The 25,867-nt window shown below is 44.4% G+C and overlaps 1 protein-coding gene across 2 annotated transcripts; it reads right to left on the reverse strand.

The window, feature by feature from the left end:
- Nucleotides 1–112: 112 nt before the first annotated feature.
- LOC108604480 (Down syndrome cell adhesion molecule-like protein Dscam2) lies at nucleotides 113–24,013 on the reverse strand. 2 transcript variants are annotated; one of them, XM_017993967.1, is made up of 35 exons: nucleotides 23,954–24,013; nucleotides 22,369–22,476; nucleotides 17,769–17,913; nucleotides 17,060–17,321; nucleotides 14,851–14,993; nucleotides 13,798–13,959; nucleotides 13,366–13,515; nucleotides 13,185–13,305; nucleotides 12,104–12,221; nucleotides 11,616–11,845; nucleotides 10,167–10,294; nucleotides 9,933–10,033; nucleotides 9,371–9,575; nucleotides 8,116–8,247; nucleotides 7,898–8,047; nucleotides 7,673–7,818; nucleotides 7,413–7,548; nucleotides 7,048–7,167; nucleotides 6,702–6,854; nucleotides 6,107–6,635; nucleotides 5,835–6,045; nucleotides 5,508–5,763; nucleotides 5,294–5,437; nucleotides 4,586–4,894; nucleotides 4,343–4,498; nucleotides 3,728–3,907; nucleotides 3,291–3,665; nucleotides 2,968–3,093; nucleotides 2,364–2,679; nucleotides 1,993–2,156; nucleotides 1,675–1,923; nucleotides 1,402–1,623; nucleotides 1,134–1,341; nucleotides 719–967; nucleotides 113–583 (listed from the first exon to the last, which is right to left on the reverse strand). In XM_017993967.1, exons 3-35 carry the CDS (start codon nucleotides 17,800–17,802, stop codon nucleotides 532–534), a joined length of 6,237 nt encoding a protein of 2,078 aa, XP_017849456.1. In that variant the 5' UTR covers nucleotides 17,803–17,913; nucleotides 22,369–22,476; nucleotides 23,954–24,013; the 3' UTR covers nucleotides 113–531. The 2 variants fall into 2 exon arrangements, with proteins under 2 accessions (XP_017849456.1, XP_033149971.1); XM_033294080.1 differs by having other exon boundaries at nucleotides 497–653.
- Nucleotides 24,014–25,867: the final 1,854 nt, after the last annotated feature.

Here is a 25,867-nt window from a genome sequence, read left to right on the forward strand (position 1 = left end):
TGCTGATTATCTATTTCAATTAAATTCCATAAAAATGCGTTTTATCATATTACGAAAATCAAAAAATTACAAACACACACATTTAATTTAATTAATAACAATTTGTATTCTTTGTATATTTTAATTAGACGCCAATTGGTTGGTTATGCACTACATAATTTATCACAACAAATCGAATCATACACATCGTAAGTAAGTGTAGTTAGTTACTTATGCATAATCGCTGGCTGACTTACATAACTAGCAGACGTTCAACACTTGCTCTCTAGTCGGAGGAGTAGGCAAGCTTAGTCATAAGTACATCGAGATACTTTTTATAGTCTTTAAATTGCGTTACAGCGAGAATATATATATATATATATATATACGAAGTGCTTGGCTTACAGACTATATATATATACGCATATGTTAATGAACAACAATCAGAGTTTTGTATTTGTATATAGACTGTCTCGCTATTTTAAATGCATTTAAATGCTTTAGTTTGTGTGTTGTGTTGTTTTTTTGTTTGTTTTGTTGGGCTGCCCGCTATTAAACGTGTATTGTGTATTCTTGGCGCTCCTGCTCCTTCTTCTCGTGATACCTAAGGATGCGAGTTCGCAGTGCTAAGTTAGTGTGGGCTGTTCAAGTTGCAAGTTCAAGGTTGGTAGGCGCTACAGTTGCATGCAACAAACTACAGTAAAGCGGCAATTACTACGCACGAATCTCGCTCGCTTACCTTGCCAACAGTGAGGTCAGCTCCTCGCGATCCATCTTCGCCAGCTGCGTCTCAGTCGTGTTCTCCATCACGCGCTGCACCTCCAAGTCCAGGGCGCGCTGCTCGCGCTCGCACTCCGCCTGATCGCCAAACTCACGCGCAGCATCGTGAAAGCCAGCGGGCGGTCGAAAGCCGCTGGCAGCCAATTCCACGCCGCTTATGATGGCCGCAATGCTGGCGACTGTCTGCGCATCAACCTCACTGTCCATGCTGCGTATACGAAATAAAGAAAACAGACACAGAAATACGTTCAGCGACTCGCTTTGCTATTGCAGCGAACTATGTCTCTGGGCCAATTACGCTACGTTTTGCATATTTTGCTGCTTGTTATGTATTTTAGATTTAGATTTGTTTAGGGTTTAGGTACCTGAACTACCTGTTGTTACTACCAGGGCACTTTCGTCGCTCCAACGTTTGGTTGGCCGCCTGAGCGGCTGCATGCTGCTTGCGACTGCGATGAGCAGCGCCAGCGCTGCGCTTCTCCACGGCGACGCCAATATGCCGCGGTGTGTTCAAGCGTCGCTCCAAACCAGGCGAGCCCTGATCGTTGTTCGACTCTGTGCTGGAGTCAGGTCGAAACATATCTGCAGGCAACACAAATTAAAACAAAAATGTTAAATTAAAGCTAAGCTAAGTTTACTCACCTACAACTGCGCGTCCGTCGCTGCTGCGCGAGGACTTGCAAGGAACTCTGTAGGTGGGCATGTTGGAGAACTCTGTGCTGGGACTAATGCTAGTGTCCGACTCGGACTCGGCTACGACAACTGCATTGCCGCTTTTGCAGCTGCGTGCGGCGCTGCTTTTCTTCGAATGTCCTGACTGCGAGCCAGCGACAATAGTCATCGATTTGCTCAGCGTCGACTCATCTGCAGTCAACATATTTAGCCCTTGCGTATACGTAATTTGACTGCACTTACCATCGGTGTTGTAGTAGCGCTGCTTGTGCCAGCTGGACTTGCCCTTGACGTGACCAAAGCCAGGATTGGGCAGCAGCGGATAGGCAGTGGCATTTAAGCTCTCGCCCTCGGGATGACCAAACGTTTTGAACTGCATGGTGTAGTCGTGGGGCGTTTGGGTGGCCAGGCCACGTGTGGGCGTCTTGGCTGGCGCGCCAGTGCGACCGCCGTTGACACTGAACGTGGCATATGGCGAAATCTCGTACATTTCTAAGCGCGCAAAGTATTTAATTGTCAACTCTGTGGGCTAAGCACGTACGCAGGCTGTCTGTCACTCACCCGAATCGTTGCCCTTGTCCACAGTCTTGACCGGCGAGGCGCTGTACACCTGCTGGTTGCGTCGATTCTCATGCTCCTCCTTGTAGTCACCGGGCAGCGCACGAGACTCGTAGCCCGCAGCAACGGGACCGCAAAGAGTGCGACGATGTTTAATGGTAAGGGCGCTGTTAGTTAGAAAATTGAAACCCAGACGATTAGGCGTCTAATTAAAGTAAAGTAACTGGAACTGTGGCAATCAGACTTTGGGATTGAATTCCCTTTGGCATAAATGTAATTTCGCTGCGCCTTCATCGGCTTATGCGCAAGTTAATCGAAAGCTTAATTAACATGGCAACCCAACCCAGCCCAGCCCACCCGCAAGCTTTACTTACATCGTTATGATGCTCACTGTGATTATGGAAGCGACAATTAACGTTGAATACCAATCACCACTGGTTGGATTTGTCGCATTTATCAGATTGTTCATCAAATCGTTTTCCGATGGGAATACCGGCGGCGGTGGAATGGTGATGCCATCGAGGCTCGTTGTGCTGAAATGATAATGCTCCGTCGTTTTGCCAGCGTCGTTGGTGGCCGAAATGCGTAGCTGGTACCATTTGGCCGGCAGAAAGTCGCAGAATATTAAATTTTCGCGATTCTCCTCCGCGTTCGATATATCTGATGTGACAACTGTCCAGCGTATGTCACCTGGGGGCAGCAAACGGCAAACGGAAAGCACAAAATGAAAATCGAGAATCGAATAACGAATTGCGAATACGAAAATCGAAAAGCAACACAAACAAGTTTTGCATTTTCATTTAATACGTGTGTCAATGTTTTTTATGCAATGGCAACAACAACAACAACATTAATATAAACATTTATAAATAAAAATGAGTGCTTATTGCGCAGTTAATTGAAAACGTAAATAATTGCATTGATTGAATTAAATGGCAGCAGCAATATTTACGCAAGCAGACAATCGCATACACTCACCTAATGGACGATGCTCGATGGAGAAGTGATGTATGCCACAGCCGCCATTGTGCCACGACGAGAGCTTTAAATTCACGCAAGTTGCATTGGTGGCAATTAGTTCGTTGCCATTTGGCGCCTGCGAGGCTGCAAAACGAAATGAATATGGAAATGAAACTGTGTGGTAAGCAGCAGCAGTTGTTGCTGCTGTTGCAACTGCTGCGGATACCCAAAAAATTTGAATGCGCTCTCGCATGAACTCAACTCAACTCAACAGTCGAGTCGATTCGATGCGAGTCGCACGACATACATATGCAAATTGGGACTGGCAACTGGCCGCTTACCTTTTCCCTTGGTCCAGACATTAATTTCCTCGCTGGCCGCCCCAGTGCCAACCATATTGTGAGCGGACATTTTTATAATGTACTGATTTCCGCACTTCAGGCCCTCGATTGTGTATGCGTTGTTCTCCGGCAGCAGCTCGGTCTGTGTCCAGCTATCGCCGGCCGTATGGTATGCAATGCTGTAGCCCTGCAGCGGGGCGCCGCCATCCTCGGGCGCGTCCCAGCTGACGCGTATGCTGTCAGCGGAAGCGTACTGCACAATGATTTGTGGTGCAGCGGGCGGCTTCATTGCAATCACCTGATATTGGATTTCGTCACTGCCAAAGAGATTGTTCGCCGTGCACGTATAATTTCCGGACAGGCTGCCTTCAACGCCTGCAATCGAGCATGTGCCATCAAATAGATGCCGCAACGCACAAATATTTACGCATACTTACGATGTATGCGCAGGTTGCCCTCGTTGGTCACCTCGTAGAAGGGGCTAAAGGTTACGGGGCGATCGCGAGTCAACCAGCGAGCTCGCGGCGTCGGATTGCCCACGGCCAAACATTCCAGCACCAGCCTGGTGCCCACGGCTTTGCGCACCACCTGACCAAATGAAGCGATGCGTGCAGGTGCTAAAAACAACAAACAATTCAAGCAAACAAACGAACAACAAACAACCATAAAGCGTTAGGCATGTTGCAAATTAAAATGTTGGACGCGCTTGGCGCCTGGCGCCTGTGTCGTGGTTATATTGGTCGTTGTGACCAAATGTGAAATTTTAATTAAACTGCAAATTGCATTGGCACAGTAAGCACTCAAATGTAGTACAGCCCTTAACTCCATTTGTGTAATTACTGTTCAGCTTTGAAGTTTACTCAATCAATTTTATCTATTTAATCAATCAGACTAAAAGCAAATAATCAAAGTAGCAAAATATTTAATTTGCTTGGCATAAACTTCACTCATCAAGAAATAGCATATGCACTACTCTTAGCTGCGCTTCACTGTACTTGTTTGCGCATTTAATTTGCACTGTGTAAATCGCTTTAAAGCCTGGCCCAACCTACCTCGTGTGTTGGTCGCCTGCGCCACCACAGACGTTGGCTCGCCCTCGCCCACTGAAGTGGAGGCCGATACCCAGAACTCGTACATCTGATTCTCTGCCAGACTGCGCGCCTCAAATGTCACCGGATAGCCATACTCATCCACACGCACCATGTGAGCTGCAAAATATACCAAAAAAAATAGAGGAAACAAATATATGTAAATGCCTCGGATCAAGACTGTGGCCTGGCCCAGTGCTCACTCACTCTTGCTTTGGCCCTTGCGTCCCGCTTCACGTGCATAGACCGTATAATGGGTTATGATGCCATTGCGATTCTTTGGCGGTAGCCATGAAATTAAAATCGAATCAGCCGTCAAGGCGGCCGCTTTAATGGCCGCTGGCGCATCGGGCACATCGTCATCCGTTTGACAAAACAATGGCTGACTGGCGAGCCCATCGCCCGTCGATGTGTAGGCCAAAGCGCGTATGGAGTAGTTGGTAGCCTTGAGCAGCGTATGCAGATAAGTTTCCAAATTGGAAGTGCGTTTCACTTCCAGCTTGGCGGGCACATCAACTGCAAAGTAGAAGATACATGGCGTATGCTTAATTGCATTAGCTTAGCTCGTTATGTGCTATAAATGTTGAACAAAATGCAAGCTTAATGTGATTGTGTGTGTGTGTGTGTAACAGTTACTATGCTGATTGTGCTCGTAAATTGATTTATTGCAGCTGCTGCCTTGGCTCAGTCGGCGCCAGCGCAAAATAAACTCTCGGCAGCAAACCGCTCTTGCGGGTTAGACTGTATCGATTGCTGTTTGCACAGCGCTACTCGCTTGCAATATCAACAAAATCAACGCCGTAAAGTGCCAACTAGCAACCACACACACACACACACACACACAATCTAGTTAGCCTGCAATGTGTACACAGAGAAAGAAAGAAAGAAAGAGTTGGTAGACTTGGGGCTACTCACTTTGCTGCACTATGGGGCGATATAAAATTTTATATCCTTGTATGATGCCGCCATGGAATTGCAGCGGCGGCTCCAGCCACGTTATCTTCAAGCTCTGCGACGACAGCGCCGTACAGTTGACATGCTGCGGCGCAGCCTCCGGCACTGCAAATAAACATAGCCAACATATGAGAGTTGCACTCATTTCGTTTAGATTGCGGCTTGGCCAACTTACCGCCCTCAGCGGTCGTGCCGAAAATGGCAGCACTCCAGGGCCCGGAGCCAAAGCTATTCAAGGCACGCACCGTGACGGCATAGCGCGTGTATTTGCGCAGACCACGCAGCGTAGCCTTGGTGGTGGCCCAACCACTTACAATCAGCGACTTGAGCGAACTGTTCTCCACGCTAATGTAGTTAATGTTCTGTTTCTCCTCGCTGCAGTTCACTGTATAGCCGATGAGCTCGCCATTCCACGACTCGCGTGGCGGTATCTGCAATCAAATTGCATTACAACAGCTGCTGCTGCTGCTGCAACAGTCGCTGCTGTTGCTGTTGCACTCACCTGCCAAGTGATAATTAGCTCGCTTTCGCCGCCTGTCTGCACCTGCACATTGGATGGCGCCTCAGTGGGCGCCTCCTCCTGCGTCTTTAGCACAATTGCCTCGGTATATGCGCTGCGCTCTATTTCATTAATCGCCTGCATGCGTATGAGGAATGTTGTAGCTGGCGATAGGCCAGCAACAATTGCGCTCTCACGCAAATCTGTATCGTAGCTAAACAGCGCAAGAAAATAATTGACAAACTTTAAATGCGTTGCAGTTGGATGTGCCTTACCTGCGACTGATGCTTGTCGAGGGCAGCGTTACATTGATCACATTGAGGCCAGCCCAGTCGCCGCCTGCAGCGCCCAGACCCAGCGCTGTGTGCGATTGCAGATACTTGAGCGCCTGATATTGCACCAGATAGCTAAGCACTGGCGAGTTGCCGTCAAAGGGACGCCGCCAGCTGAGCTTGACGGTGCGTGAGCCCACCTCAAAGACCTCCAGATTGGAGGGCGTATCGGGGCGCTCCTGCACGGCTAGGAAAACAATTTGCTCAGCACGCCCGTAAGGATTCTCGGCAATGCAGCGATACACGCCCGAGTCATGGCGATCCGAGTGCGCAATGGTCAGCTGCGAGTCCACGCCCTTTTCGGTTTTCATCTCTGCAATGCTGAAGCGAAAGTTGTTCAGATCTATGCGCCCGTTATTATGCGTCCAGGCAATGCTGATGGGCTCATCGCCCTTGGCGTGACAGTCCAACGTAACTGGATCATTGCGACGCGAGCTAATATTACGCGCAGGCTGCTCGAAGCGCGCCGGCTCTGCAAAGAGATATTAAAATTAAACTGTGCTGCGGCAGCGGCTGCGGCTTTGGGCAATTCAATTACCATTCACATTGATGTGTATTATCTTCTTGAGGCCCGCACCAATTTCGTTCGCTGCCTGGCACATGTAGTAGCCCTCATCGTTGTCCGTTGCCAGATTGAGCAGCAGCGAGTGATTACGCATGCTCAATGGCTTGAAGTCCTTCGAGGCTTTGCCTGTGTGTGTGAAGCACAAAAGAGACTTTAATTAAACTAATTGCCAGCGCGCATTCAAATCCAATGCTGCTAATTAATAAGGCCAACGCATCACGTTTGCATACGTATCGCTGGCCTGCTGGGCTCTCATACAATTTTCATGAACTGCGGCAATTGGCTTTAGGCAGCTGCTAGGGAGGCTGGGGCAACTTACCCTGTCCTTTGAACCAGGTAATAGCTGGAATCGGATATCCTTCGGCCTCGCAATTTATCGATATTGTATTGCCAAGCATAATGGCCGTATCCATGGGCTCGTAGCTCCAGCGCGGCGCCACTGAAACGTGAACGTGACCGGCAGACACAATCCGAAATGTAACGAACGAAACGAAGTGCGCCAAAGTAAACAAGAAAATTAACAACTTGCTGTTTGTATTTCACTCCCAGAGTGTTTGTGAGTTTGTAACGCGAAAAAGGGCAAAACTGCTGGCGCACAAATCCTGCGTGATTTATTTTCAAATAGCAGCGAATCGCACCAATAGTTACAGCAGCTTATACCAGACCCCCCCCCACCCAACTTACCGCGTACTTGCAACTCCGCTGTGTAGTTCACCTTGGCAGCAGCATTGCTGGCATAGCAGGTATATTTGCCGCTGTGCTTGGCGCTGATATCCTTAAGCACCAGCAGTGAATAGAACTCTTCCTTCTTTTCCGTAATCTTGTAAATTGAAAGACACACACAAACATACAGATATATATATATAAAAGAGATAGCAACAAAATTGTTGTGCATTGGCAGTTGGACAACATGCGGATTTAGCTCGTCTGCGACTGGGACTCACCTGCAGACTGCTGGGTATGCTGCCATCATCCTTCTTCCAGCTAAAGTAGATGGGCATGTCGCCAGAGGAGACAGCGCAGGTGATTTGCGCGCGTCCGCCTTCCTGCAGATTCTTTGGAAACTTGAAGGGCTCAATGACGGGCGGACCTGCGGGTTGAGCAAGCGATTAGCCAGAACAGAACATTAATGTGACCACTGCCATGGCCAGCGACAGCTTTCAACTTACTGTTCACATTCAATTGCATGTCGCGTCGCGCTTCCTCGCCGGCGCGACTCCGCACTATGCAGGTGTAGATGCCCTGATCCCGACCCGGCTCGACGTTCTTGATAAGCAGCTGACCGCCCTCCTGCGCGCTGGACAGCACATGGTGAGAGCCTGTGCGACAGAAATAAAATTGTGTAAGACACACGCGCTGCGCTGTCAGCCAAAGCAATTTGTCTTACTGGTTGTCAATTCTTGATGCGCCTTCTCCCAGCGTATCTGGTCAATGGGATAGCCGGCAAAGGGACAGCGCACCGTAATGTCCTCGCCGGCCACGGCCTTAATGGGTCCAGTGGCGCGCACAAATGGCGGACCTACATATAGAATATAATGTATATATAATATTGATCGTACACCATAGTACGTGCCTTTGTTTAAATTATCAAATTAGTTAGCAAATGCAATTAGGCGGGCGCACACATATGGCGAATAATTTATATTATAACCAATTCGCACACAGGGCACGAGCATGATGTTGGCTTGCAACATTTTAGTGCTGATAATGCAGCTAGTTGAGTGCATAAATGTGTTGCATAAATTGCGAAATATTCATTATTAAGCTGACCTCTATGGCTGTTATCCATTTACATTGTTTGCGGCGAGACTACAGTGCGTATGCGTGTTGCAGTCGAATAATAATGTTATTAGCGTTTGCTTTAAAGCTACTGCTGATAAATTTAATATGGGAATTTGAGTTGAATAGCACTGCAGGCTACACTGACTTCATTTATCATCAATACAGCTACACCTAGACATATATCAAGTATACGGCACTTGCACATGCGACTGGCAAGTGAAGTGAAAAAGCCAACTTTTGCTCAACATCTTCACATCAATCAAGTGCCCATGCTCGAGGCGTATGATTAATATATTTTAGATACACACACAAACGCACGCACACGCATACAGACGCTTATGCATTATTAACACATTAAGTTAAGCTTATCGCAATGACAATGAAATGCTGCCAAAATATGCTTAGTAGCTAATGCTGCCGTTTAAATTTTCATACGCACTGTTGCCGGTAGGCCTGGATAATAATAGCATGCAAGCATACGCTTCGCTTGTTAGCAACGAGCTCGGCTCAAGCTTCATCATCATCAACGAGGCATCATCACACACACTTTTGTGTGTGTGTCTGTGTCTGTGTGTGAGTGAGTCTGTGTTACTTTTTCAATTTTCTATGGCCTTTTGTCACGTTGCCCCTGACTACAAACACATGTGAGTGTGTGTGTATTTTTTCAATCAATGTGAATGTGAATGTGACTCTGAATGGGGCACAAAATTCTCATGCCTCAGCATTTTTTCGTTGATTTGCATTGTTTGGCTGACAAAAGTGTCTGCAAAGCCAAGCGCATGCTTTTGCTTATCCCATGTTAAGCACAATGAAACTTCTCCATGACAAATAATTGATATCGTATATTTTTAACAACTTACCATAAACATTCAATCTGGCTGCATGCTCCACGCTGCCCATTGTATTGCTGGCAACGCACCTATATAGGCCACCGTCGTCGGGTCGCACGTGTGAGATATTTAAATGGCTTATCACATCGCCAGACATATCGCCAAATTGCCCAATTGCAAACCGATGATGCAGCGAGACATCCATTATGGGCTGCGAGTCAAGCAGCCAAGCAAACTGCAGCAAAGAAAGAAGCATTAAAATCAATATATATAGATATATATGTCAGCTGCATAATTTGTGCGCTTAATCAGCAAATTGCCACTTAAAACGATAAATTCAACGCAAGTATAAACTGAAGCTTAGTTTAGCAATAAATTTCAAACCCATATGAAATCTAATAAGTATCAATAAACTTAAAAGTTACGCATACAATATACAAAGCTATTAATTATTATCTACATTAAAACTTTCCCAGCCATGCACCTTTCAACTCAACAAATTGCTCATCAAGTTTTATGTGTGCGTGTGTGTGTTGAATACAATGCATAATAATAATAAAATGAATAAGCGTAATAAAACATTTGAACTTACTTGCGGCGGCGGCGAGCCACTGGCAGAGCACTTAAGCGATATTAATGGCCCCGGACGCACATTCTGTTCAATGAACGTGTAAATCAGTTCGGGCACAGTGTCTGCAAAGGCAAAGCATACGAAAAAATGAGCCGTACTCGTAGTATATAGTAGTAGCTCGACTGATAAATGCCAAAAAAGCAGCAAGTCGCATAAACTATGCATGAGTTGGCAGCAAGGGCGGCGGAGACTTACCGCCCAACTTTAGTTCCGCCATGGCCTGAGCGCTGGCACGCTCGTTCTCCACCAGACATTGATAGACACCGCGGTCGCGTCGTCCTACATTCTGCACCATCAACGAGCTCTTCGATAGAAAGCGTATGCTGTTCAAAAAGGAGTTTAACCCGAAAAGTAGAGAATGTAAGTAAAAAAGTGCAAAATTTGTAAACAAAAAATCAAGCAAAACTGACAACGTTGCTGAAAGAAAATAAAAATATTACGCTTCAGTTTACAGTATCAGCTGACGCCATTTTGTAAAAGCTTAAAATTGTATATGTGTGTGTGTGCTGTTCGTGTTGTTGGCCTTTTGTGCACTGAGGCGAAATTTGTTATTTATTTTATTAGCATAAGCATAAAAATTTCTGCTTGATTTGTTATGCTGATTTGTTTGAGCTGCTGCTTGACCGCCTTTATAAACATATAGTAGTAGTAGTAGCAGCTATATCCTTGGGCAACAGCTGTGCTGGCTGCTGCTCACATGTGTATGCGGCAATAAAATCAACAAAACAAAGACACAGGCACAAGCAATACAAACAGCCATACACTGCTGTTTGCCTTTACAAGTTGTTTGTACTGCGGTCGCTGTATACAGCCTAAAATATATAGCTAACATCTATACTGTATGTGTGTGTATGTGTGTGTGTGTGTGTGTGTGTTGGTCAAGCTGCGCATTATGCTGATTTCAAGTAATTTGCATTAAATTATCAAAGATGTGTTCAACCCACTCAAGTGTAAATGTGTACTGCATATATTTGTGTATGTATATAGTTATGCCTGTTGGCTTAGATTAACATAATTTATGCTTTAGTATGCATATGTATGTTTGGCTTTGCTTTTTCCTAAGCTATGCATTTTAATTAGTCAAAAACACACGCTCGGCAGCTTTTTCTTTTGCTATCAATTACTGGGCAGGCGCTTGAAAATGAAAATGCGTTGCAATCAATGTTAAACTGTGCGTCATTAAGCTCAACAATTGTTTGCAACAAAAAATATAAATAAATAAAATCCCTAGGCAATCAACAGACAACGGCTGCTAAAATTTTATAAAATACAAAGCGAATACAATGGCAGTGGCATCAAATGGAATTATTTGTTGTTGCTGTTGTTGGCAACGAATGAACTTCAACTTTTTACCCTCGCCGCAGTCAGCGTTCATCAATAATAATGCACAGCAATAAAACATTTTTCAACTAGCAGCAGCATAAAGCCCTAACAACAAGAACAATGTAATCTAGAGCTTTTATGCTTTTTTGCGCATGAAGAACACAAAAATGTTTTTTGGCACAAAATAAAAAGTAAAGATAAAAAAAGTAGCGGCAACGAAGCCGCTTTTGTTAGTAGCACAACAACAAAAACAATGAAGTTTTGCATGTTGTCGTTGTTGCATAGTTGCATTGCATGTTGCATGTTGCGCCATATACTCACTTATCCCGACCGGTACTGAGTGCATTATTCGCTTGCAGCGGCTTCCCATTGTGCAGCCAGTCGATGGCATTGGCATCGATCGACGAGCCCGTTGTGGTGCAATTGAAAATTGCCGTTCCGCCCGAATTGACAATTTGTACTTGCGGCAATATATGGACGGACACAAACGTATTGACACTGAGCCGAATTTCGATGCGCTGCTCGCCAAACTGATTCGACGCCTGGCAAATCTGCAAAAATAAAAATTCAAACCATGAGCTTACGTTTTTTGCTGTTAGGCTATGTAGTAAGCCTGGCAAAATCAATCAACTATGCTATATATCATAGCTATATATGGCATGCTCTATGTACATTTAACACAATATAGCCGAACGAACAGCTTGACTTTTTGCACAAAACTGATTGACGTACTAACTGACAGACTGTCTACGGCACAGCCAGATTAATATTTGGCACACACAGCCTCAGCCTACTAGGCGTATACTTACCCACTTGCCCGCATCGCGTTCGTCAGCATTTTTAATAAGCAGCAGCGTACGCGACAGTATAACGCGCTGTGATGAAGGTATGGGATAGAGTGCGGCGGAATCAGATACACGATACCAGCTGCAAAAAAAGCAGAGAATACATAAAAGGATGTAACAAATATCTTTATGGCTAAATTGAGACTAATAGCGTGGGCCAAACTAACTCATAAACAGCTTAACTATATGCTGAAGTTCATGCTGATGATGAAATCAATAAGTGCCCGACGCCTCTGTTTGTTATGCTAGCCACGTAGGCGACAAAATTTAACGCATTTTTCTCGCATTTATAGTAATCAGCGCCGGGGGTTGACAACAGATAAAAAAAAAGGCTGCATAAATCTCTAGCGCGACGGCTGACATTTCAAAATATTTAAGGAATTTCACAAATGCCCTCGAGCGCTCGTTGCTTGTAAGTTTTGTCTGTCTTGCTTGTTGTTTGTTTAGCGCTTGTTTGCTGCTGTTTGTGTGTGTTGCCTCTTTTTGTTAGTGCTACACACACACACACAGACGCACATTAAGTGCTTATGAGTGCATGAAATTTGAATAAGCTTGACTGTGTGTGTGTGTGAAACAGACTGTTAAATTATGAGCACGACTGTCGTGTCCTGTTTAACCCAGTTGAGTTTTATATGCTGCTAATTGCTTGCAGAAAGTCTGCTTGATATATTTTTATTAACTTTTTACTGTCTGCTCAATACAATTCTTGCATAAACACGCTGATTTCGCTTGAGTGTTTGCCACATTAACACGCGAGAGAAAGAGAGTGAGAGTGAGCGTGCGAGTGAGATGTAAAGTCACGTAATTAGGCACTAACACAGCTGCCACTAATATGCGATAAAACCTGAGCCTCTGGCAAACATTCAAAAGCACTTAAGTGTTGTCTGCCACACACAAAATGGCCGCCCCTGCCGCTGCCACTTGGGCTGCCATTTTATGAGCATGTGGCTCTGGCGTTAACCTAGCCATACGCTTAGCAACAGGCAGCAGCAATTAGATGCATAAACAACTGCATACGCTTCATAGCTACGCCATTTATACTTACGTGAATATGGGAAAAGGATTGCCTTGGATATTGCAAGGCAAGTGCACATCATTGCCACGTTCCACATTGATTTCCATTACGGGCTTTTGTGTGGTGCGCGGTGCCAGATTTTTGCTCAACTCTGCAATGAAGCAGCATAGCTAGTTTTTGTTTTTGTTTTCGTTGCCATTTGTTAGCTTACCCTTGACTTGCAGCACGACAGCATCGCTGCGCTGCCTTTCGCCATTGAGCGTATTGGTTACCAGGCAGCTGAACTTAACCAAACCGTCCTCGGTGCGCACAGTGCGCACGTACAAATCACCAGAGGCAGCCAGCACCACATAGCGACCCGCTGTTTGCAGCAAGTAAATAAATATGTGTATAATAGTACGGTGAGAATAAATAGTAAATATTTAATGAAATTTTACAGCGGTGGGGAGGGAGCAGCGAGCGTCTGCATTGAAAAATCAAAGCGCTTGCGGCAGCGTATACGTAATATTTTTGGCAATAAATGTCAACGCTGCTTTCCCTAAGGACAAACAAATATCAAGCAAGCATCTACAAGCTGCACACATAAATTTCAGTTGCAGCGCGTCGCACTCTGTGTGTGGTCGAAAAATGTGGCAACACTCACCAACATCCGACAGATCCGGCAGCAGTATCTCCTCGCCGCGTTGCCAACTGGCCACACGCACATAAGGCCGCACATATTCCGGTATAGCGCACTTAATCAATGCCGAATTTCCCAAATAGACTTCAGTATTTTCAACGTGTACGTGAAACTGGCGACGCACCACTGCGAAGGGAAAACACAAAGCGTGAAACGTAAAAATGAAACACACACACACAGACGGAGATACACACACACACATACAATTGCAATTGGCATGGCTCAGCTCAGACTGAGGGCAAAGCACGAAAAATCAACAATCGCTGCCGTTGCGCGTTTCAGAATGAATGCATGCTCGTAAAACGCTTTTGGGGGCAAGCCAGTGCGCCTGGGGGCAGGAGCAGACTTGGGGACAATAAACGCGTTGCAATGTAAAAATGGCAGCAGTTTAAATGAATGAAATTGCTCGAAATTACATGCGAAACGGAACTGAAAGCGCAGAAAACAATGACACACAAAAACAGATGAATAAAAATAAAACAAAAAATATTACGCGACTGCTGCCAAAAACGAAAAATAAAAAGAGAGAAACGACGGCACGCGACTGACTCTGAGTTGAAAATAAAACACATGGAAAATTCAAAGCGTAAATATTGAATGAGATTTTAAGCGAGTAGCATGCAAAAAACACAGAGCAGACAATCGATGGTGTCAGTGGCACATTGTTGATTTTATATATAAATAACTTTAATGACAATTAAGCTAAGCTAGCTTAGCTATTACTATTTAGGCTGAGTTGCTTGCTGGGCCAGGAAATATGCAGGATATTAAAGCAGTTATCAAGAGCTGACAGCTGCATGTCAGGCTGAGCTAAAAACAAAATCATTTCGAATTGCTAGAGTTTGTGCAAAAGCAACCGCCATTGAACGTGAGCAGCCTCAAAATGTCCATTACGACTGACGCTGCTGTATATGTATGTGTATCTATGTGTGTGTGTGTATTTGCGGCTTGCGGTGCATGCTAATGGAGCCGGCATGTGCCTGCCACGTCAGCTACTTTAGTGTACTTTCCACTTACCTGCTTGCACCTGCACATTGCGACTCAATATTGTGCCGGCCTCGTTGCTAGCTCGACAACGGTAGCTGGCCTCGTGCACATCCGTGCGATAATATTGCGCCAAAAATGGTGGGAAGTGCAATGTGCCGTTGCCAGATATTTTTCTGCAAAAAGAACAACAACAACAAGTTGAGCATAGAGAGTATAAACTATAATAAAAAATAGTAGTAGCTAGCAGCAGCAGCAGCAGCATAAGCAGTATACAATATTTTACGAGCAGTACGCAAAGTCTTGCGGGCTTGCGCTTGTTATTTATTTATTAACATTGGTGAAGCGTAGGAACCCAAAATTTTGTTGCACAGCACACCGCCAAATGTGGCAGGCACTTTGCTGCCAGCAACCAACAACAATAGTTTTTATAACGATACTGCAAGATTTACATAAAAATGCAATATAAGCCTAGCATTTCTGCAAGTCTTCACACAAGCAGCCAAGCCTGGCAGCATGTTGCAAGCAAAGCCCACATTGCTTACATAAAGTGCAGCACACAGCGCCCCACACATGCTAAGCTAGTCAATAAAGTAAGCATATTTGCCTTTCAACTGCTGCTAGTTGTGCCACTTCAAATGAATTGGAGCAGATCCAAACTCAGCTCAGCATTTAAAATGTAATATGGCAATTGTTGCTTGTGCACAATTTATGCATAGTTGGAAATATTTATATTGACAAAGCAATTACTCAAACTCAACAGACTCTCAAATTAAGTATACGTTACATCAAAATCAAAAATGGCAGCTAATTACTCAGACTCAAGCCAGTTACGTCTTTAGCCATTTAAAAATTTATATTTAAGCGCTCGCTCTTGCTTGGTATGCACACCACTGTGGCTTAGAGAACAATCTGAACTCATCAACATGCCAGCACATAACTCTTGCGGCACACCAGACTGCAATTCAAACTAAAGCAAACTCCTTTACAGCAGCACATACCAACATGCAGCAATGGTCGCTAATCATCTGCTAGTCCGCCAGTCAGCTAACAAGCAACAAGCGACAAAAGTTGAGCTTGTGCTTTATACATACAGCACACAGAAAATAAAAACCGGCAACTTCATCAAGCGCAGTTTTCAAAAATGTTTAAGTGCTGGCAATTTGTTTACGTCTATTGCGTTTCTATGTTGCCCCGAAAAAAGCAAACAGCACAAACTGCTAGATAGCACTTTAGCCATGCTCTTTAGTAGCTTAAAATAAATTCTATTTTGCACACACACACACATACTGAGTATGGGTTGCTGACCTCAACGCAAAGTGCGCACGTACTTTAAAAATGACATTTCATTTTTCGCATCATAAAAATTGCTGCAAATATTTTAGCACTCAGCTGTTGAATAATGCGCTGCTTGATGCGATTTAAAATGGAATAAGACAAATGTGGCTAACTAATGCAATTGCTTAAATAATGAGTTAGATAATTAGCAAGTGGATAGAGCGGGCTGCCAAAATAAAGTTCAGCTACCCCAAAGTCAATGCACTTGAATTTGCATTATTTATAATTAAAATGAGCTCTCATGTGTTGTGGCTGTGGCTTAATCAACATATCAACTAAGCTAAAGTGAAAGCCAAACAAATTCTCTCTCTCTTTCTGCCTGAGCTTGGGCACATTTTAATTTAGCAGTTTTGGCTGACATTGCGCATACGACGCGTGGCAGCAGCAACATGACAACATTTTAATATTTTAAATGCTAACAAAGCGCAAACTGACAGACAGACAGACAGGCAGACTGTGACTAAATGTAGGGTTGGGCTTTGTATACAATTCAAGTCGCTTGCACCGCATACATACAAATAATTTCTTTGGCCTTTTTTCAAGCAGCCGCATTTAGAGTGCGCGCCAATTGTTTGACAGCCACACAGAGTGAGCATCATTTGTATACATGCTGAGGGCTGCTGCTGGCTTTCAGACTTTTGAGCCTTTGAACAAGTTTGGGGCTGAGAGCTTGCAGCTTGAAGTTCGTTCGTTTGGCAGCTAAGCAGGCTAATTAAAAACAAGCTCGATAACACCTTTAAGTCTGCCAGCCACAAACTGGAAGCCGCAGCAATGTGACTTTGGTTAACCGCAGCGGCAGGCAGGAAGCCAAACGTTGCAAGCCGCTCTCAACTTATTATTATTACACATACGCATAGTTGTCGCAACCACACAAGCGACTACGAGTGGGAGTGCATGCGCTTACCTGAGTCCTGGCACCTGCGTTGCCAGCGTGCCGTCGCGCAATACCCAGGACACAACGGGCGGCGGATTGCCATGAGCCACCAGGCAACTAACCTGGGCGCCCGTATCGTTGCCAAACAGCAGGCGCGGCGCGGGCTCCAGCAGAAACGTGGGCACACGTAAGCCGCTTGTGGCCTGCACTGTTGTTGTCTGCCATGGCAACAGCAGCAGCAGCAGCAGTAGCAGTTGCAGTTGCAGTCGTTGCGTTGTCGCGCAAGTAAATGCTGCAACGAATTAAAAAAGAAAAACAATGAAGCAAACGAAAGCATAAAAAACAAATGTTAAGCATAATTATCATAGCATAGTTAATGTAAGCCAAATGCAATTGCACGTAGATTGTTTTAAACTTTTAAACAGTGAGGCACGCGCTGTGGCAAGTAGCAGTGCCTGCCTCACTCTGTGTGTGCTGTGTGTGCTACAAGTGCAACTCATAAAATGCGGTTAATTTGGATTCGGTTTCATTTCGTTTGCCGGCAGCCAGCACTTGAGTGAGGCAAGAGGCTTGTGCTAGAGCCAAACTCAGCTACTTCAGCGTGTGTGTGTGTGTGTGCTATGTATGTGTGTTGCATTTTTTGTATATTTATGGCAGTTTGTTTGCCCTGTTGCTGTTGCAAACTTGCTTAACTCTTGCACACACACAACTTGTTGCAACAACAATTTGTTGTACATACCTTGCTCTCTGTTGTGTAGCACTAATAAACTCATATCGTTGCATGTAGGTTTTTATTAAATTACAATTTGATTGTTGTTACTCTTCTCACGTTTGCTGCCAGTCTCTTGTGTAGTTCAGAGTCAGTGCATGCCGCAGTTTCTTGGCTATAAATTAAAAGAAATAATTGGGCATTAGTATAAGATTTCGAAACAGTTGTTGTTGTTGCTGCCTCTTCAACAGCAGCAGCAACTGTGTAAATAACACACAGGAAATTAAACAACGTTGCAACAAAAGCCGCTGTGAAGTATCAACAGCAACATTTTGGCCAAAAGTCTCTCAGTTTGCATTGCTCTAGAGGCTCTTGCCCCTGCGTACTTTGTAAATACATTTAACGAGTATTTATGAGCCGAGCATACGAAATGTACGACTTGTGTGCCATCATTAAATTTTATTTGCTCACCCACACCCAGACACAGGCACAACTACTACAATGACGTTGATATAAACATGTTTTGAGGTCGAGCAGTTTGCTCAGCGTGTGGATCTTATTGCTTTTTGTTTGGCCTTACATCGAATTGCTGCCACGCCCTAACCACTTCGCTTCGAAGGGGCGGCTGCTGCTGCTTTGCGCCTTAGCAGCGACTGAGTAAACATCATCATGACACCCATTATGCCCAGCCAGAGAGCATCGACAGCATCGCTTGCAGCATGCTGGGGGTCAGGCTCAAGTGTCCTTTTCATGTTTGTAACTTGACACCTTTTTAAACGCCCAGGCGCAATCCTGAGAATCATGTGTGAGCGCACTGTTTGTATTTAATTGAGAATTTAAAATGATTTGTGTATTTTGCCAGCGTCTTTGTTAGAGTAAAAATTTTATCAAGCTAAGCACTTGCCTGTCGCACAGACAGACGTGCATGTGTGTGCCTGTGTGTGTATGTGTTTGCCTTTCATTTTTAATGAGTTTTTATTTTGCACGCTTTTGTGTGTGTCGCTCTGCGTCTAACTGTCTGCTATGTCGCTTTGGCTTCATTTGGCTGCCACCACGGCCAGACAACGCGACAACACCGCCGAGGACGACGACGACGACGTCGGGAATTGCTGGGTGACAGCCTGCAGGATACATGCCACATGTATCGCTTTCACAAGCGATTACTTTTCCTTGTGTTTTCTGTCATAACTGCTAACTGTCAGCAAATTTGACGCTAAATGTGTTGCGGCGCTTTAAATATGTCGCACAAGCTTACTGCACACACATGTGTGAGTGTGTGTGTGTGGGAGTATTTAACGCTTGTGTTTGTTATGTGTGAGCCAGGCCATAACAACTGTTTATCTGCTGGCAGTTTATTGTGATAATCTTGCTTCGCTGTATAGGCAAAAGGCTAACAGCCTCACATGATTCTTTGCCCTTTTCACCAGCATTTAAAGTCTGATAAACAGTTGTCAAAGCATATAGCTTAGAGCATATGTTATGATATCTATATCTGTTATGACAACTGCGATATAACAGAGACAAAAGACCTGAGTGAGAGCTGAGAGTTGAAAGTAAAACAAAACATGCGTCAAGGCTGTAGTCGAACGTGGATGAAAGTTTTACAACAAGCAAACAACAAGATTATAAAGCGTAGACAAATTCGAAAGAATTACTAGCACAGTGGTTAAAATTTCAAAGAGCTGCAAGTCAGCATTTAGCTCTGATTTTAGCTTTGTACATTTTTGAAATTTTGTATGTTAACCTTTGCATAAAGTTTCAAAATTTAGCAAACAACTTTTAATGTCAAGTGAAGTTGCTGTGCCCAATTTATGGTAAAACATGTTTTAGCTTTTATGCAAAAATTCGTTCGAATGCATGAATTTGAAAGCTTTAATATATTGTTGCTTGGAATTTTGTATTTAACAACGGTTGACAAAAATTGACTTTATTTATTTCCTGAATATTATTCAAGCGGCTTTTGATGTAATTGCAAATGTTTATTGCTTTCGCATTAAAATTATATTTAGTAGCATGCCAACATTAAGTGCCCTTGATAGAAAGCAAACATTTAATAGACAGCAATGTCAGAAATTAATGTCCTTGGTATTTTCTAAAACATGCTCAACAATGTGCCACTTTAATATTTCGTTTGCTTGCAAATTAAAGACACTTGGGTGCAGTTGATTGGGCATTGCCACAAATCTGCGCTGTTGCGCAACATTATTAGCAGCTCAATCACTTGACCAAGCTGCGCTGAGCTGAGTTTGGCTTGGTTGGCTGGTTGGTCCTTTTGACGCGTTGGCCAAAAGGTGCGCTCTCGCTTTGAATTTAGCACGCGCCTTGAGCACACAAGTGCATTTGTGTTTGTGCAACGTGAATGGCTTTAAGTGCTATATGCCACAACAAACAGCAACAACCGACATGAACAAGCACAAGCAAAAAGCAACACATAGAGCATACAAAGAAGCGTTGTGTGTGTGTGTGTGTGTGTTGCACGTTGCACGTTGCTGTGTTGCATGTGTTTCAGCGGCAGTCGAGCGCAAATGCAGCGTTTCTATATTCCCCCATGAGAGAGAGTGTGGCGCTGCTTTGAATAGGAAGTGGGCTGGGGCTAAACGCTGTTGCATCCGTTGTTGTTGCCACCACCACCAGCAACCAACGCTATTCATGAGGCGTCAAGCAATAATTTTTCTTCTTCTTTTGAGTCGAGCTGTTGAATCGTTTTAATGCTCGTCACCTGTGCTATGTTTGTATTGCTTTTTTACACAATACCCTAGCTGGGCAGCCAAATGGGCTTAAGCAACGACTAAATGCTGCGCATATTCTCAATTTATAAATTTGAAATTAAATTCTAAAGCTTGCATTTTATAGTAGTAGAAGAATTTGTTTAAATTTATTGCTCGCTTGCGTAGCTTAGGGTATCAATGCTTCGCTAATAGATTTAACGCAATGTTCTTTCGTTGCACCTGTGTCTGTCTGTGTGTGTGTGTTGCACGTTGCGCAATGTGTTGCATATACTAAGGCTGTTGGCTAGAACGGATGTGTTTGCGTTTAGCGCTGGTTGACAGCTTGGCAATTTATGTGCCTGAGAGCTTCCTGCAGCACAAAATTTAAAGGCAACTTTAAGCGGAGCTACTGCAATTTCCTGTTTGCCACTAACACACACACGCGCATACAATAGAAAGTCGTTTATAACAATGCTATGCAGTTGCACCCAGCAGCAGCAGCAGCAGCAGCAGCTGAAGTGCAACTCTTTTGGCTTACAAAGGGCCATGGGCTTGGGTCACAAGTCAAAGCGGCATCCGCTGCACTTCGCCCACTCATAAATGCCTATGATTTGGCACAAAGGCGCAGCCGAAGCTAAAACAATGACAAACTTCAGCATCGACGGACTGGCTGCTGCTGGATTAGAGCTAAGGCGGAAACGCTGAGGCGTCGAGCCACCTAATAACATTTTAGCCAACGCCTATGCCCACAATATTATGCACCCACACTCCCCGCTCCAGTCATTGTTATACTCGTAGCTGTGCCTAGAATTGTTCGGCCACCTTTTTTACATTACAACAATTCAGCGAGCAACATTGTGTAAAAGAAAATGGTTGCCGCGCAACAAATCTAATGGCCGCGCATATTTTTTATGCTTTTTTCTCTCTCTAAGCCATGAATACTTGGCCATTGTTGTTGGCTGTGTGAACCCAGTCAGGCTGCCCGCAGGGAGTAAACGGTTCATGGGACTGCATTGTCACATTGACTAACCGCCGTACGTGCTGCCTGCCTGCCCCACCCCACCCACTTGCTCTCTAACATTTTTTCATTTTATCACAGCCTCAACGAGGGGCTGCCTTTGGCGCTTTGGAGTGCCTTTGTTTTGTTGCGTCTTCCTTTGCTTGTTATTGTCACTGTAGTGCTTGCTGCTCTAGCTTGTTGTTGCTGTTGCTGCTGCTGCTGCTGCTGTTGCTGTTGGTTTTTATGTACAGAGGCGACTTGAGTGTATTGCTGCGTCTGTCAGTGACATCGTCCTGGTGTTGGACAAATAAATTTAATTGGTACAAGTGCTGTGCAACCTTTTAGAATGTTTTAATATCTATCTCTCGCTTTCTCGCTCTGTCTCTGACTCTATTTTTATTTTGTACCTCAGTTACTTGCAGTTGATTTGCCAAAGTGCTTTGAGCAATTTTTAATAACCCTTTTAGTTGCTACATTCTTAATTTGTAAATATTTTCCAACTAAATTTGTGTTTGCTTGGCAGTTTTAACTTGAATTTGGGCTTTCTTTGCTGGCAAATCAATTCAATTTAATTTGCTTGTTGCAAACATATCAATATTTTCACAGATTAAAGTTTAATCAAGCTAACCGCAAAGCTCAAGCAAATGTTTTTTTTTTTTGCATTTTGACCACAGCCCACAGTTGAATTTGAGCTTTATATCTGATGCTGCGCTCTCGCTCTCTGCATTATTCAACAGCCCACCCACAAGAAGGAAAAGATGAAACCAAACACAATCAGTTGCGAAGCAAAACAGGCTTTTATATTTGAGGATTTGTGCCAAGGCAGCAAACAAGCCAATGCAGGCTAAACGGGTAAAAGTAAAACAACAAACAAACTCGAAAGCTGCTAAAATTAAAATTGTAAATCATTCAGTGAAATTACCTCGTTATCTTTTGGCCACACAGCCACAAAGCAATGCGGCGCAACAGTGGCGACGGCGACGGCAATGCTGGTATATCCCGTAAGCTGGTCGCAGTTACATTGAGTTGTCTGTGCATAAAATTGTGATTTTATTATTTTTGGCAATGCGCCCAGTATGCGGCAATTGCTTTGTCGCACACACACACACACACACACATGCAGACAAAAGTGCCCACATATGTTGGCAGGCCAAAAGAAAAAAAGTAAATATTTATGCATGTGTGTGTGTGTGTGTGTGTGTGTGTGTGAGTTGCACAGCTTGTGGCTGCATTCAACAATTGCCAAAAGGTAGCCAAAAAAAAAATAGTTAAAGCCGTTATCATAAATTATACGCAGTGCATAGACGAAAATTTTTATGGACTGTGACTGTGCGCGAACGAACGGACAGACGGACGTAGAGCCAGACAACAGTTAGTTTTATTTGCTTTTTCTTTGGCTGTGCGGCCATTGTTGCTGCCATTTTTATCACACTTTGATTATCGCACGGCATATGCTTCAAGTCACGTCAACGCTGCCGTCGCGTTTGCCATTCAATTCAATTTGCTCGACTTTCAGTTTACGTTGCCGTTGAGTTTTCTTCTTTTTTTTCGCACAATAAATTTTGTACAAAGTGCTTTAGTCACTTAACGCGTTTCGCTCGCTTGGCCCCGGTACATTTGCATACATTTTGGTTTAGTGCCCGCTCGTGGGGTCAACAACAGCGAATACTTTCATTCTGGCCAGCAAGCAGTCAATTTATGCGTAGGCAACCTTTTTTCTTTGCGCACTTTTTGCTGCTGCTGCTGCCATGAAGAGCGCGTCACTTTGGCTCTGGCCGGTTTTGCCTTTTGCCATGCAACAAGCTTAGCGTGAAAATTATTTCACCTTTTATTCAATTTACTTTGTACGCCGCACGTGACACTAATGTGAGCAGAGTGTGCGAATATATGCATGTGTTAGTGTGTGTCTGTGTGTGTGTTTTTGGTGCAGCTTCCGCTTCCGTTAGGGTCGGACACAAAGCGTTTTGGATGCGGGCATGCGGGTGACGTTCTACGAAATCCACTTTAGTTACATTTTTTATGAACGCACACACATGCGCTAGGAACAAATAACCCGTAAAGTCAGTCAAATCCACGATAAAACCGAAATGCGCGCTCACACACAAACAAACGCACAAACACACACACATACAGCAATAGCTTGTGCTGCGTGTGCGTGTGAATCAAATGTCAGCAACCGAAATTTTGTTGCATAGTTTTAGGCACACACAAACACTCAACGTCGCTTGCAAATTGATACACACACCAACCCACATATGCACAAAAGCTCACACTTATGGCCTGGCCACTATCACCGTTGAGCCCTTTTTCCGGCCCCGAGGCAACGACAACGACCAGCACCAGCATCCATTAATGCCTTTTTCCATTAAATCCCCAAATAGTGCCTAACCTCACACACAGACACACACACATGCAGAGCGGACCATTAGCCATGTGTGTGTGTGTGTGTGTGTGTGAGTCTGTGTGTGTGCTTAACTAATACTAATAAACTATATGGAGACACTAACACGTCGCTGGCAACTGTTTGGCAATTTAGTCCGCTTAACACGTCCAATCAGTTCGAAACGCCGGCAAAGACTGAGCTCGCCACAGTCACAAAGCAAGCCAAGCCAGCATGCTGCCAGCGTCGCTGTCTGTATGGCATCAACGCAAATTGCCAGACAGTTGCTGCGTCGACAGCGCTGCCAGCGCGCTGCCTATCGCTTGGGCTTATCTCCGAAAGCAGTTTGCCCTTCGGCGCTGCTTTAACCCAAAGCCGAGCTTGTCCCACAATTGAACGACGCGCACTGCGCTGCCGACGTCAGCGACGCGTCGCAACATTTCGATACTTGCTCTCTTTGCTTGTTATTTTTTTAGTTTGTTTTCTCTTTAGTATCTATTTTAGTAGTAACAGCGAACGTTATTGTTGCTGCTTGTTTACTGTGTGCCAATAATACGCTAGAAAAAAGAGAGAGAGAGAGAGTGAGTGTAGAGAGAGCGAGTTGGTGGTACAATTAAATTAAAAACCTGTAAGCGTGCTGACTTTGAATTATGGTAAATTCAAAATGTGCATAAATCATGGCAATATAATTTAATTACCAGCGCATTTAACGGCTGTATAATCAAAGCGAATTATTTATAGCTAAAGCTGCATGCAATTGAATTGCTTTCAATTTAATAGCTGCAACTATTTAATGTTATTTGCTGTTTGCCTGTCAGCTCCTTGCTCAGTGGTCCTTTGTGTGCGCTGGCACTCTATCACCTTCGCGGACAGCTGAACATCATAAATCACAAGGACTCGCGGAGCACTCGCACTGCCACATTGGCGCCAAAAGTTATGCTACATAAAACACGACAACGTCATTGTGTGACCGTCAAACCGCCACGCCGCATACGCAACTAGCCAAGTCAGCCCCCAACCCCCCAGCCGCTACTCACACTCTGGCGCATACTACAAAACTTTTTGCGTAAAATGTCATTCAACAGAAGCGCGCGCACGCTTGACGTTATTTATTTATATTTTATATATAGCATGCATATATATGTGTGTGTAGTAAACAAATGCAATAACACGTGTTGCTTCCACACTCAAGCGCTTTTGCTCTATTTGGCTGCGCTCTGTTGTCAACAAAGCTGCAGCGCAGGCGCGCTCTTAAGACGCCAGCAGCGGCTGCAGCGTCGCATAGCGCAGTCGACGGCGACGCTCGAAAGTTTAAAACCTGACCTATGACAAGTGAATGTATTGAATGCTGTCTGAAAAGCGCACAACACACACGCACACATATATTGCATGTTTGTGTGTGTGTGTGTGAACTAAAATTGTCAGCGAGTGGGATAACGAGCGCCCCAAAGCTGTCAAAGCGCATTATCATTTTCATATATCATGTTTAATACTATATGATATTTTTAGTTAGTTTGTTTGCACACACACGTACAGACGCACACGCATACACACATGATACATGAAATTGATTTCAAAACTTTGCTTAAACCTGCCAGTGTATTAGTAGCTGCTACTAATTAAGTGCTTGCCTGCTCAACAAACACACATTTACTTAATTATTAATAATTTGAGCTTAGCTTGTGTGCTTGCCGCTCCATAGATAATTCAATTTGAGAGCACACCTCAATAGATTTATGAAATGCGCAAAGCTGCTCAAGCTCAAGCTCAAGCTCAAGCTTTTCCCTCAAGACTTTGGTCTAAACTTAGCAGCGGGCTACTTGAGACGGCAACAGCAATAAATGTTGCTCGTTTATGCAGAGAGCTCTTTAATAAATTACAAAATCGTTATAATTTGGCAAGCACATCAACGAGGCAGCCTTTGGGCAAAGGCGCACACAAAGCACAGCTCTTGAAGTTTCCCTTGGGTGTACACATACACAGATACAAATACAAATACATATGCATGCATATTTAGTCGTCCTGTTGCTGCGCTGCCTTT

This window comes from Drosophila busckii, chromosome 3R (genome assembly GCF_011750605.1).
Source record: "Drosophila busckii strain San Diego stock center, stock number 13000-0081.31 chromosome 3R, ASM1175060v1, whole genome shotgun sequence".
NCBI classification, from domain to species: Eukaryota; Metazoa; Arthropoda; class Insecta; order Diptera; family Drosophilidae; genus Drosophila; species Drosophila busckii.